Below are 15385 nucleotides of genomic sequence, written 5' to 3' on the forward strand. Positions count from 1 at the left end.
AGAGAGAAAAGTATACAGGAAGTAGTTCCTTTTGTGGACGTTACACAACACTAAAAGGATTAAAATATATATATATATAACTTGACACTGCAATAAATAAAATAAACCGCAATCATTGATAAATTGCTGTGGTGTAAGCGGAATAAAACATTCCAGGAGGTGATGTTATGGAAAAATCAGCTATGGGATGGGAACACTAACTCCTCTTTATCACACCACTTGATTATTGTCCTGTAATAATCAATCTGGCTATTGTTAATATTTACTTTGTTTGTGGCAATATAATATTATAGGCTCCTTTATTATTATTATTATTATTATCATTATTATTATTATTATTATTCCAATGCAATTGAGAGCCGTAGCATTCTGCAGCTTCCTGTTCTCCAGGTTAGCTAGTTTCTTTGTTTTCGAGTTCTCTGTTGTGCATCTAGTTTCTTCTTGTGTTCTGGTATTTTCTGTTGGTTCTTTGTCCTGGAGGTGTTGAAATAATGACCACGTGATATCCATGTGCCTGTGTTCTCACTGCAGCCAGTTTGAGCGCGACGTCTAATAATACTGTAAAAAATCCCAGAATAACCAGACTCAGCACTCGCAAGTGTTACGGCGTCTTTTCGGTAGCGCAGCTCTGATGAACCTCTGGAGCGCCGCTTGTTGCACCGGTGCTTCTGGAGCGCTCGACGAACCGATTTAGCAGTACGTGCTGCCGAGCCGGAGATAACAAGAGAGAATCATGGCTTGTTTGCATAAGAAGGGCCGCGGGCACAATGAGACGGCTTTATCGCATTACGACACGACGGCACAAACTCCTGATTACCGTGCGGGCCTGGGCTCTATTTATAACCAGCAGCGCTCAAAGGAACAGCAGCTCTTTTCCAACCACCAGCTGCCTTTCTGCCTGCTCATCAACACTGATCAAACGGAAAAATCTCGGGGAGAGCGCGATCGGGACACTCAGCTATCGACTACAGGCCGCTCAGAGCTCAGAGTTCAATTACACACCGTAAGGGAAAGTGGAAGTAGAGTGAAGCGGCCCACGAGCGCCGATCGAGAACAAAAGTGCGCTCGGTTTATACGGATTGTACAACAATGTGAAATAGAGATGAGATTGCTGTATCTGTTTGAGAAATCCTTGAGCTGTGTGTTTAGCTGCTATGTATGGGGCAGCGGTGGCTCGGTGGTTAAAGGCGCCGGGTTACTGATCAGAAGGTCGGAAGTTAAAGCCCCAAGACTGCCAAGCTACCACTGTTGGGCCCTTGGGCAAGGCCCTTAACCCTCGGTCATATAAATGAGATAAATGTAAGTCGCTCTGGATAAGGGCGTCCGGAAAAAAGCCGTAAATGTAAACGTCACTAAAACGGTGCGGCTGAATTCTCGAAAGTCATCGTTTCTATGGTAACAACTTTAAAAAAAAAACCGATAAGGTGACGTAAATGGCGCACTTATATAGCGCTTTACACCGTGTCTCATTCACCCATTCACACCGATGGTAGCAGAGCTGCCATGCGAGGCGCTAACTCGCCATCGGGAGCAACTCGGGGTTCAGTGTCTCGCCCAAGAACACTTCGGCATGTGGAGTCACGTGGGTCGGGAATCGAACCTCCGACCCTACGATCAGTGGACGACCCGCTCTACCACCCGATCCACAGCCGGCCACGTTACATGTTTTCATTAACATGTTGAAGGTTCGTTGATCGTTTATTCCCCTGCGCTACAACGTCGGCACCACAGAGAGCTAAAGCTGCAACTTGAAGTTTTCCGAGATCTTCAGGACAGAGGAGAAAATCTGCGTAGGTAATAAGATTTCTGTCTTATTACCTTCGAGAGAGAGAGAGAGAGAGAGAGAGAAAAAAAGATGCTGGTGAGAGACTGTTTGTGACTGCTATGACGTAAGCGAGAACAGGAAATAACGTCTTAGACGCAACTATAAATGGATAAAAGCTACGACGTGCCTTTTTTTAACGAACGTAATCGTTAGCCTTTTCCTGGTGAAGGAGAATCATCAGCGCTGTGGAGGAAACAGTAACTCTGCCTTCCTCACACTGTAACACTATAACAGCACAACGCCGAGTGTTCTATTCCTTACTTTAAGTTTTTTTTTAGAGAGAGAGAGAGAGAGAGAGAGAGAGAGAGAGAGAGAGAGAGAGAGAGAGAGAACGTGGATGTGTGGTATTGTCTTGACTTTGATCATTCTAGTCCTTTGATGCAAATGTACTGAATGGTAGCCAAAATGTTGGCACTTCTTATAACACGGGAATTTAATAAGCAGGTAAACGTTTTTTGTTGTTGTTGTTGTTGTTGTTGTTTTGTTGTTGTTTTTTTAAACACGATTATTACAGAAACTGATAACAAATTTAGGTCAGAGCGCTTTAGGAACAGTTTTCTGGGCTTTCTGGAGAACCTTTATGAACATTCCTACAACAGTAGTAGCTGAGAGCCAGCGAAACCGATTCACTAAGAGGATCTACGGAGCGTTGTGTATGTCGTACGAGTGACGTAACACGGCCATTTTGCGCTTGCTTTAACGAATGAGCGAATTTAAGGCATTCGTATATGGACTTGAAGACAAGAAATGTACCGTTAGTTCATTTTGGCAACCGATGGGATAGAATCAGCTCTGGGTACTAAGACTTCAGTATGTTAGGAACCACACACACACACACACACACACACACACACACGCTCTTCCGTTGTGCAGTGGCATGTCTAAGAGGAGACAGTGCAGACAAATCGCATGCTTAATTATTCAGAGACATTCCTGCAACCCATTACATCACATACATTATGGAGCAGCTGAGGTTCCTTTAGTACCCTGTGCTGCTCTTAATAATCATCCTCAAACACCACGTTAACAGCGTCCACATGCCCCGCCCCTAAACTCTTCACCTGCCGAAACCCGCGCCGGATTAGCACGACAGCGCGGTTGCACTCGTAGAACCGTTAGACATCAGGTGTGAGTTTGTATATGAAGTGTGGCGTCCATCTTTTTACTGCTTTCTGGTTTAGCAGCTCTTTTAGGACAATGTAAACGACTATGAGATCTATAACATTGTTCTCTGTTTTTAAATAAATAAATAAATAAATAAATAAATTCTACTCGTTTCTATTCTGGGTCCACGGTTTTCCGGAGACGTCAGCCTCCGTCGACTGATTCTCAGCCTCCTGTCCGTATATCTACACTGTACACTATACGTCACGCCATTCTGTAACCTTATAGAACACGCTATTCTTCCAACAACAACAACAACAACAACAACAACAACAACAAAACTCATTTCTATTCTACTCATTTCTATAACTTTTTTTTTTTTTTCTGTCCTGGCTGTTCTGTTCGATTACATTCTACTCCATTCTAATCCGATCTACTCTATACCATCCTGTCCTGAATCATTCTATAACACTGTCTTCTAATAACGTTATATATTCTAATATACTCTGCTTTGTTCTATTCTATATCCGAATCGGCTCTATAACATTGTGTCCTATGAAATTCTACTGTATTCTTATCCTTCCTGTGATATTCTATTTTCTATTCTGCTCTCAACTGTTGTATTATATTCTACACCCTCCGTCTTACGTGATATTCTACAGCGTTCGATTGCACTATTATTTTACCTTCTATTCTCTTCTCTCCTGCGCTATTCTATTTTATTGTGTTCTATTCTTCTATGTTCGATTATGTTCTATCATGTTGTATTTTTCTATTGGACTCCTTTCTATTCTATTCCGGTCCGCCCTGTTTTATTACATCTTTACTCTATTCTGTTCCATGATCTTACATAACTATACGTTCTATTCTATTTCATTCTACTCTATTCTTCCCCCTCTATTCCATTCTGTTCTACTCTTTGATATAACATTCTATTCTAATAGTTAATCCTGCTCTATTGTATTCTGTTATGCTCTATGTTGCTCTATTCTACCCTGCTCTTTTCTATTCTCCTCTGTTCCATTCAGCCTTCGTCTATTCTTTTCTGTTCTACTCTTTGATATATTCGATTATGTATTATGCATTTGACTTTTTTTCCCTGTAACTTTCCATTGTAGTCTATCCTGCTCTATTATATCTTACTCTATTCTATTCTTTTCTGCTCTATAGTGCTCTATTCTACTCTCTATAACATTATATAATTATATAGCATTCTATTCTATTATATATATATATATATATATATATATATATATAAACATTCTATTCTCTATTCCTGCTCTTTTCTCTTGTATTCTATTCTTCTGTATTTTCCTGTATTCTATAACATTCGATTGTAGTCTACTCTTTTCGGTAACGTTCGAGTCTATGTAGCCTTCTATTCTGTTTCATTCTCTTCCGCAACCCTCTACTCTATTCTTCCCTGCTCTATTCTGTTCTACTCTTTTATTCCATTGTTTTGAATTCTATTTTATTCTGCGTTATTATATTATCCGTCCATCCATTATCCCACACACGCTCATGGGGGGTTTGGAGGTTTCCCGGGAAACCTCATGGCACAACCGGCTCCGGAGCACTGGGAGAACTTGCAAACTCCATGATAATACACAGGGCGGAGGCAAGATTCGAACCCCCAACCCTGGAGGTGCGAGGCAAATGTGTTCGCCACTAATTATTTATTATATTATATTATATTATATTATATTATATTATATAACATTCTATCCCGCTCTTTTGCAGCACATCCTACACATTCTTTGTAACACATTCTAGCCATTTACCCTATTGTGGACAGAAATAGACATTCTAATCATGCTGTTTACAGGAGTGTGAATAAAACCGAGTCATTTAGAGGTGTTAAATGTGTTTCTTCTTGCATGACACACACTGCTGCTTCTTTATTCATTAAGCTTAACAGGGTAATAAGCTCCCAACGCTCCTTCAGTTCTGAGATAATTATTCATTCTTTTTCTTTCTTTCTTTCTTTCTTTCTTTATTTATTTCATTTCTGACACCTGAAATCACAGGAAAACACCTAGAACTAGAACTCTCACCTCCATGCTGGTCAGATTGCACCTGTGAGTTCCTGCGAACCAGCCGTCGGTGGAACACTGGTCGATATCCACATCCTGCAGGCTGATATCCAAACGAACAACTCCCCTACGAGAGAGAGAGACCAAGAGAGAGGAAGAGAGAGAGAGAGAGAGAGAGAGAGAGAGAGAGAGAGAGAGAGAGAGAGAGAGAGACCAAGAGAGAGGAAGAGAGAGAGAGAGAGAGAGAGAGAGAGAGAGAGAGAGAGACCAAGAGAGAGGAAGAGAGAGAGAGAGAGAGAGACCAAGAGCGAGGAAGAGAGAGAGAGAGAGAGAGAGAGAGAGAGAGAGAGAGAGAGAGAGACCAAGAGAGAGGAAGAGAGAGAGAGAGAGACCAAGAGAGAGGAAGAGAGAGAGAGAGAGAGAGAGAGAGAGACCAAGAGAGAGGAAGAGAGAGAGAGAGAGAGAGAGAGAGAGAGACCAAGAGAGAGGAAGAGAGAGAGAGAGAGAGACCAAGAGAGAGGAAGAGAGAGAGAGAGAGAGAGAGAGAGAGAGAGAGACCAAGAGAGAGGAAGAGAGAGAGAGAGAGAGAGAGACCAAGAGAGAGGAAGAGAGAGAGAGAGAGAGAGAGAGAGAGAGACCAAGAGAGAGGAAGAGAGAGAGAGAGAGAGAGAGAGAGAGAGAGACCAAGAGAGAGGAAGAGAGAGAGAGAGAGAGAGAGAGAGAGAGAGAGAGAGAGAGAGAGACCAAGAGAGAGGAAGAGAGAGAGAGAGAGAGAGAGAGAGAGAGAGACCAAGAGAGAGGAAGAGAGAGAGAGAGAGAGAGAGAGAGAGAGAGAGAGAGAGAGACCAAGAGAGAGGAAGAGAGAGAGAGAGAGAGAGAGAGACCAAGAGAGAGGAAGAGAGAGAGAGAGAGAGAGAGAGAGAGAGAGAGAGAGAGAGACCAAGAGAGAGGGAGAGAGAGAGAGAGAGAGAGAGAGACCAAGAGAGAGGGAGAGAGAGAGAGACCAAGAGCGAGGAAGAGAGAGAGAGAGTGAGAGAGAGAGAGAGAGAGAGAGACCAAGAGCGAGGAAGAGAGAGAGAGAGTGAGAGAGAGAGAGAGAGAGAGAGAGAGAGAGAGAGAGAGACCAAGAGAGAGGGAGAGAGAGAGAGAGACCAAGAGAGAGGGAGAGAGAGAGAGAGAGAGAGAGAGACCAAGAGAGAGGGAGAGAGAGAGAGAGTGAGAGAGAGAGAGAGACCAAGAGAGAGGGAGAGAGAGAGAGAGACCAAGAGAGAGGGAGAGAGAGAGAGAGAGAGACCAAGAGAGAGGGAGAGAGAGAGAGACCAAGAGCGAGGAAGAGAGAGAGAGAGTGAGAGAGAGAGAGAGAGAGAGAGAGACCAAGAGAGAGGGAGAGAGAGAGAGAGACCAAGAGAGAGGGAGAGAGAGAGAGGGAGAGAGAGAGAGAGAGAGAGAGAGAGAGAGAGAGAGAGACCAAGAGAAAGGGAGAGAGAGACAGACCAAGAGAGAGGGAGAGAGAGAGAGAGACCAAGAGAGAGGGAGAGAGAGAGAGAGACCAAGAGAGAGGGAGAGAGAGAGAGAGACCAAGAGAGAGGGAGAGAGAGAGAGGGAGAGAGAGAGAGAGAGAGAGAGAGAGAGACCAAGAGAAAGGGAGAGAGAGAGAGACCAAGAGAGAGGGAGGGAGGGAGAGAGAGAGAGACCAAGAGAGAGGGAGGGAGAGAGAGAGAGAGAGAGAGAGAGAGAGAGATCAATTATGACCTCAGGAACAGAGAAGGCGAGTCAATCAGCTGGAACAACATAAATGTCTTAAGTGAAATGTAAGCTTCGCTCCACGAGTGTTCTCAGTCCTTACGGCTGCTATCGGGCGCTAAATGTGCCGCCTGAAGCCTGAGAAGTTCTTTATGAGAGCTCTTTGAGACAAAAGCACGAGAGCCGTGACAGACAGAAACACACACGACGCCATAGACGAGGACAACCACACAGCTAATGAAAATAAAAACCGAAGCCGGAAGTGCCCGATGTTTCACGGCGTACGCGTCCCAAATTCCAACCAATCGCCTCAAATGCTGCACGTTGGACCACAGTACGTGTACATGTGCTCCAAAAACAATAACAGCGGAGGTGAAAAATCGTCTCATCTCTGTCGGATGAAGTCGCTTTCACTACGCACTCTCTCTACTCGTCAGATCACCTCGGTGCACGACACACGGCATATTAAAAGAGCAACATTAACCACACACAGGTGTATCCGAGACCCCGCCCCGCCCCCCCTTCATACGCATCGCTCGGCCACGCCCCTTACGCCACACCTTTATTTAACCAGGATAGTCACATTGAGACAAAAATATCTTTTATAAGTGAGCCCTGGCCACAAAGACAGCACAATAATATTACCATGAACAATATTCAGATACAAAAGACATATAAGAGCACCGTGAAACGATTACAAAACAGGAAGTGCTTCCCTTACACTGCAAATATCTGACAATATAATATAATAAAATTCAACTTCACAACTTTTACATGTTTCTGTGAGCCATTCTGCAGCGATGGAGTGCTATAACTAACAGCTGTCTCACTGAATTCTGAATATAACGAAGGAACATTAAAATGAACAATTGTTCGCAACGATACTGATAGATACAAAGGAAGCTGGCGAAGAATTGTTTTATACGCAGAAATATTAATGAGTGTCTGTCTTCGAACCGAGAACTTCTGCCATTTGTTATGGACCTTAAAGGACGATGAACAGAATCCAGGGATGTTTTTAAGCATGCATGCAGAAAATATCACCATAATATAAATGGATTCATATTCAAGAACGATAACTAATCCAGACAAGCTCGGATTTTGTATAAATATATAATGTAACTAAGAAAAAGTCATAATGCAATTTAAAAAAAAAAAAAAAAAAAAAAAAAAAGGGATAAAGGAGTGAGAGGCTATAACTCTGCATTTAAAATTCGGATTAATTTTTATTTATAATTAAAAAATGATTTAATATTTATTTATTTATTTATTTATTTATTTATTTATTTTAAAATTGTTTTATTTATTTATTTTATTCTTTTTATTTTATTTTTTTTATAAATGGCATCCCTTTATTATGTATACTTTATGGAGTTACAGACACTTCCCACTTGAATTTTCGTGTCTGTTCTTGGGTTTTATAATATTTATATAACCAGTGACAGTTATTGAGTAGCCATGATGAGCCTGGGGGCGTTGGGGGGGGGGGGGGGGGGGTGGGTTGTTGTTTTTGGTACTTTTAATTTTGTTTTCCTTTGTTTTGTTTTTTGTTTTTTCTTCTTCTTCTCAATGAAATATTTGGGAAGGGGAAGGGAGGAGAGAAGAGAAACGGCAAATGAATCACATGAAAATGAATCACATGTAAATGAATCACATGAATATGAATCACATGAAAATGAATCACATGAATATGAATCACATGAAAATGAATCACATGAATATGAATCACATGTAAATGAATCACATGTAAATGAATCATATGAAAATGAATAAATAAATTAAAACATTAAATTCGGATTAATGATGGGACAGGAGATTTCCTGCACTTGCCAGTCCTCGTTTTTGGGGTTCTGTAATTGAGTACACGATCTGGATTGCCTCAATGACAGAAACGTGACAGAAAAAGAAAGTAAAGCTGCATTTAAACTGCACGAGTACAGGAAGCGCTTGGTAACGAGGTCTTATTTCAGTGAAGAGGAGTGAAGTGTGTCTGTTTATGAGTTTCTATTATTAATGTCCTTCACCCCTCACTGCTGCTGCAGATCGTTAGGCATCCCATAATGCTCTCAGGTCAATAAAACACCACCCAGGTTCTGTACTTGTAATGAAGTCATAAAACGCCTCTCTGACTACGGGGAGAGAGCGCGGGGGGGGGGGGGGGGGGGGGGGGCAGAAAGCGAGAGACAGAAAAGCGAGACACAGAAAGCGAGACACAGAAAATTAGATAGATAGATGGCAGATAGATAAATAGATAGATAGATAGATAGATAGATAGATAGATAGATAGATAGATAATGAGGAATAAAGAGAGACAGAGATAGAGAGACAGAAGGACAAACAGATAGACAGAGAGCGATATAATGATAATGACAGTGAGAAAGAGGAGTAGAAAGAGAGTGAGACCGAGAGAGAGACAGAAAAACAGATAGACAGATAAAGAGAGCAGGAGGTAGATAGATAGATAGACTACTACTACTAATAATAATAATGATTATGATGATGATGATGATGATGATTATTATTATTATTATTATTATTATTATAAATGAAACCCAACACCATCCTCAAACCCTTTGCTGATATTTTACATTTTAATGCTGATACAGTGCTAATAGCTGTAACATATTCTCATACATCACACACTGTTACACTGTTACGCTCTTACACTCTTACTCTTACACTCTTACACCCTTACCCTCTTACACTCTTACCCTCTTACCCTCTTACACTCTTACACTCTTATACCCTTACCCTCTTACACGCTTACTTTTACACTCTTACAGTCTTACACTTGTACACTTTTACACTCTTACACTTTTACTCTTATACTCTTAAACTCTTACACTTTTACACTTTTACGCTTTTACTTTTACACTCTCACACTTTTGCACTTTTACACTCTTACGCTCTTACACTTTTACGCTCTTACATTTGTACACTCTTACACTTTTACGCTCTTACATTTGTACACTCTTACACTTTTACGCTCTTACATTTGTACACTCTTACACTTTTACTCTCTTACACTTTTACGCTCTTACACTCTTACATTTTTACACTCTTACATTTTCACACTCTTACTTTTACAGTCTTACACTCTTATACTTTTACACTCTTACTTTTACACTCTTACACTTTTACACTCTTAAACTCTTACACTTTTACACTCTTACTTTTACAGTCTTACACTCTTATACTTTTACACTCTTACTTTTACACTCTTACACTTTTACACTCTTAAACTCTTACATTTTTACACTCTTTCGCTTTTACACTCTAAAAATTTTACACTCTTACACTTTTACACTCTTAAACTCTTACATTTTTACACTCTTTCACTTTTACACTCATACTCTTACACGCTTACACTCTAAAAATTTTACACTCTTACACTTTTACACTCTTACATTTTTACACTCTTACATTCTTATACTCTTACACTTTTACACTCATACGCTTACACTCTAAAACCTTTACACTCTTACACTTTTACACTCTTACACTTTCACACTGTTACACTTTCACACTGTTACACTTTCACATTATTACACTGCTGGTGTATTTGCTGTGCTGCGTTTTTGAGGACTGTTCTTTTTTAGTCACATGCCTTTCCCAGGTGCAGAGTGTAACTGTGCTGAGAGTGTAAAGCTCCATTGCAGTGACAGCACGTCTCTCCCCACAGGTGATCACACCCTCACACTCACACTCACACTCGCTCTGCAGGAGGGCCGCAAACACAGCATCGCCTCCCACTGCACCGGGCTCAGCTTTACTATATATCATACACCTAACACACTGCACCGAGCTCAGCTTTACTATATATCATACACCTAACACACTGCACCGAGCTCAGCTTTACTATATATCATACACCTAACACACTGCACCGAGCTCAGCTTTACTATATATCATACACCTAACACACTGCACCGAGCTCAGCCGAACATTTTCACCAGTCAGAGGGAAGATAAAATATGCCATTTTTTGAGATATTGTATATAAAGATATCATGATATCTTTTTGTTATTTTTTAATAATTACAACGTGATCAGAAGCAGCTGATTTGATTTTTTTTTTTTTTTTACAGAACTGGTTTTTCCTCCTTTCCACTGTTAATTAATTTTTCTAGACATTAAGTAAACATTAAGTAAAACATTAGAGTAAAACAATCTGGCGGCTGTGACTCAGGTGGTAGAGCGGGTTGTCCGCTAATCGTAGGGTTGGTGGTTCGATTCTCGGCCCACGTGCCGAAGTGTCCTTGGGCAAGACACTTAAACCGACTCAAGATGCCCCCGATGGCAAACTAGCGCCTTGCATGGCAGCTCTGTTACCATTGGTGTGTGTGTGTGTGAATGGGTGAATGAGATCCAGTCTAAAGTGCTTTGGAACCACTAAGATTATAAACATATCAAACACAAGTGTTCACTGTATACGGTGACGCGTATTATGTATCACAGAGATGTCTTGGAGAATTGAGATATAATCGTTTCGTCATATCGGCCAGCCCTACATTGCGGATCCCTACATGGTTAAATATATTTATCTAGTATTTTCCTATTATATGATCACAATAAACAGTCAACCAAATATAAGATTATGAAAGCCATTTGTCAAGCTCGAAATGGTCTTGTTCTATTGGCAGATCATTTTTTACTCATTTGAAGCATTTATTTCTAAAAAGAAGCGAAATGATCTGCCAACGGAATGAGCAATCGACGAGCTTGAAACGAGCAATAACGTCTAGAAACGCTTTTAGTGCGCTTGTATTTGGTTCATTGTAATCTTATAATAAGAAATGCCTATTAGATGATTTATATAACGTAATATAATAAGATGACTATTTTTTTTTTTTAGTGTAGTCAGGGCTCAAGCTGTGACTTTTCTGCCTTTACGCTTTTTGTGGTCAATCTTTGTTTTTGTTTTTTTCCTCGATCTTATTCATTGAGAGAGAGAGACAGAGAGAGAGAGAGAGAACAGAGGCTGTTAAGGGAGTGACTGTTTATAGCTGCTATAATGTTTTCACGGGGGGAAAAAAATTCCGAATTAAAATGGTACTCACTGGCAATTTGCTGCGGTATAAGACAAATAAATCACTTCATTAACACAAGCTAGATCATAGAGAGAGGTTTAAGGAGTGTGTGTTCATATGTTCACACACACACACACACAGAGCGAGAGAGACCTCAGTGCACTCGCTCTTATTAATAACTTTGAGCACGGCCTTGCCCGAGGGTTTTCTGACCTCACTTTACTTCCAGTCTTTTTGTTTCTGCTCTCTAAAGTACAGCACGGAGCAAATCTGAGTGGCTCTTCGACTGCATTACCCTTAATTACCTTCTTTCTGTGTCTACTTACAGAATGCCCCAATACAGTCCGGATACGCCGACACACACACACACACACACACACAATGTGATAGCAAATATTCCTTACAAACTGACTAATCCAGCTGGGAGTTATTTTCCTATAGCAGCACATCCCGTAGAGTTTTATTCCTCTTACACCACATCGATTTGCCAGTGATTACATGTGTATTTATTTACTAAAGAAGAAAAACTACTTCAACAGTGGTTACATTTAATACTGTGGAACATCGACGAAACGTCAGTTCCTGTAATCGCCGACGCCATAGCGGCCTCGCCACCTTCTCTGTTTCCTCTCTAAGATACAAACCATCAAAAATTAATAAATTCACGCAGAATGTCACGTTACAGAGAAACCGGAAACGCCTTCAAAAACACTCCCTCCCGTCACTAAGCGCCGACGCTGGAGACTCCTTCCATGAACGTTCATTAAACGTCTCATTCACCATATCAACAGGTCCCTGTGAATGGGCCGTTACTATAGGAACGATGAGACCGAGCGCGTTGACGTGAACCTGCGACGTGCAGCTGCGCTACTGCCAGAGCTGCCGTTGAAGAACATGAATCACCAGCTTCGGACCAATCAGAATCGAGCATTATATATAAATACATCACATTTAGAAATGAACAGAAGGTTTTAGAATTTTGAGATATTTAAGACAGAGAGTACGTGTTACGTACTGTGTAAAGCGCGTCGGGTGTCTAGAAGGAAAAAAATCGTCAGGCAGATAAACATTATTACCAAATTTACTATCAATATGATTCCGAACCTGACTGGACCCACGTTTATATTCGAGCTCAAATCCACCGGCGTTTTTTTTTTATTCCCGTTTCGAATAAAACCACTGCACTGAATCCTGTGGAAGTTGCTCCCTTCAGTACCGAGTGCTAAGGAAAAGCCTTTAAAGCAGCTGTTTTTCAGCACTTCAGGCTGAAACGACTACAAATGGCTGCCGTGAGCAAAGTCCCCTGTGTGGGCTTCGGTTATTTGGTTTTGACCGCACTGCTGGAGGCTCGCCGCGGCGCCGGCTTTTCAAAGCGTCCCTGCTTCCGTTGCGTCTGTTCTCGTGCGTGGAGGGTGTGAGAGCAAGCTCAGCAGATAAATCAGGGCTTAGAAGCAGCAGCAGTGGGAACCTTTCCTCCCCACTTACGCAATATACGATACAATAATTGACCTACATATACGTGTATAGCAACTGGAGATGAGGACTGGGTGACACGATGACGTGATATTGAAATTCACTCACAGTGGGGTGTTTTTTTTTGTTTACTGAGATACTGTAGATACCATGAGATCTTTTTTTTACAACATTTTTATGTAGTGTATTTGTTACTCCTGCCGCAAATGATACTTCCAGTTTCCGCGCTGCTTCTGGGCTATTGCTGTTAATAACGAAAACAAACAAGTGCAATAGATGTGCAAAACGATACGTTTGTGTATCGTGTTACTCCGTTTAAGGTTGCGCTTGTGTGGACGCTCTGGTGACTGAAACTGGAACTGAAGGGCGCACAGCGGGGAAGTCCGTGTCCATCAACAGAGACATCCTTACAGCTCAACGAGCAACCTTTCCTGGTCGGAGGATGCGATGTGTACAGTATATCAGTGTCTGGGAAGACATTTTCCCGCTAAGTCCAACTTTCGTTTCAGTAGCAGACCAAAACGAGTCAGGATCCGCCTCTTTGAGGCGGGGTGCACTGCTAATCTGACTCTAAGGTAGCTGAGTGGGACTGGAGAGTGATGTGCAACTCAGAGTGCGTTCTTTCGCACGGTGCTGGTCACGAATGAATCCACTCTGTCACACTGTAAGGATTATACAGTATCCTATATATATATATATATATATATATATATATATTATACAATAGTCACAGACAGCCAAACACGGGTGTCTGTGAGCTCATGTACTGTACTGTGTGTGTAAGATGGCGGATGGCGCTATCCTGTGACACAGCATGATCAGCAGTCCCAAGAGATTTGATTGGCTGGCTTCGCGTGTCTCAGAGGAAGCACGTGTTAGAAAACGGAGTTTGAAAACAGACAGACTTTATGTACTCTTACACGCTATGCAGGGTGGAACTGTCTTCACGGCTGGAGAACGGACAGGTCGGTAAGTCACCGCGAGCCCTATTAGCAGTAGATGAATGACGATGGAAATCTTTTCGGTTTAAAGTTCATCACAAAAAAACAAAACAAAAAAAGACGTGAGCCGTTAACGTGCACTGCGCTGAATTTGGTAATAATAGTTACGACCTCCGTCTGCACTCAGGTGCTCCGGCATCTGTTGAAGCCGCCATCCGCTCTCGGTTGAGAAAGCGCCCTGCGGACTCGGCATGTTTAAAAAGCCGACATTTGGTTCGTTTTTGGACTCGTTCGTCCATTTCTCCCTTTACCCTCAGAGAGCGTCCTTCCTGCCAGCGAGCCAGAGTGGGCATATGGTACCCGTGCCGGGGGCGAGAGAGGAGACGGCGGGGAAGCCCACACTCGGGCAGCCGTGTTTAGAGTGTCTGAAATGAGTGCACGAGAGCGTAGTGCTTCACGCGGGACAGATTTGCGCTTGTATTGATCCTCAAGAGGTACGGAGTTGAATATAAAACGACCGCCTGATCGGCAGTTCAGAAAAGATCGCGTGCCTCGGAGGAAGCACGTGTTAGAAAATGGACCGGGGTGGGGGGGGGGACAGACTTTATGTACTCTTACACGCTATGCAGGGCAGAACTGTCTTCACGGATGGAGAATGGACAGGTCGATTAGTCATCGCGACCCCTATTAGGAGTAAATGAGTAACGATGGTGTGATGAAATGGGGCCACCATGATGTCTCCTATAACAGCACACCGTGACGTGTTTTATTCCTCTTATACCTTGGGAATTTCCTCAATTTTGCTCCACAACACAAGTTCGTTCCTGTTATCGTTTGCATTCGCGCAGCTATAAACAATAGTTTCGGCGTGTAACACGCTCGGAGGAAAACGCTATCCACCCTGTTCGGCGTACACGAGCCCGTGATTGGCTAGCTTTGCAGTGATTGACAGGGGAGACAGGGTCCGTCGTTGTTCCTTCTGTCCTGGAGTTGTTTTTTTTTCCGTCTCTCCAGGTCAGAAAACAGAAACGTACAGCTGTTATATAAAGCGCTGACACGGGAGACTCCTTCCTTAAATGTTGAATGAACGTCTACTTAGACAAAAATGCACCACATCGAGGACTGTAGAAATGCCGTCGGAGCTGCCGACCAATCAGAATAGAGAATTAAACAGCGCTGTGGTATGGCAAACCTTGAAAAAAGTGGCTCGTTTACTCCACGGCTACTTACAAAAGAA

The 15385-nt window shown here is 42.2% G+C and overlaps 1 protein-coding gene across 1 annotated transcript in view; it reads right to left on the reverse strand.

Annotated features, from left to right (window-relative positions):
• The window catches only part of gpr158a (G protein-coupled receptor 158a), a 115367-nt gene that overhangs the window by 83725 nt on the left and 16257 nt on the right, over positions 1-15385 (reverse strand). The window contains exon 2 of the mRNA XM_017492885.3: positions 4984-5089. Within this exon, the coding sequence (XP_017348374.1) occupies positions 4984-5089 (106 nt within the window). The remainder of the gene's footprint in view (positions 1-4983; positions 5090-15385) is intronic.

This window comes from Ictalurus punctatus, chromosome 1 (genome assembly GCF_001660625.3).
Source record: "Ictalurus punctatus breed USDA103 chromosome 1, Coco_2.0, whole genome shotgun sequence".
Taxonomy (NCBI): Eukaryota; Metazoa; Chordata; class Actinopteri; order Siluriformes; family Ictaluridae; genus Ictalurus; species Ictalurus punctatus.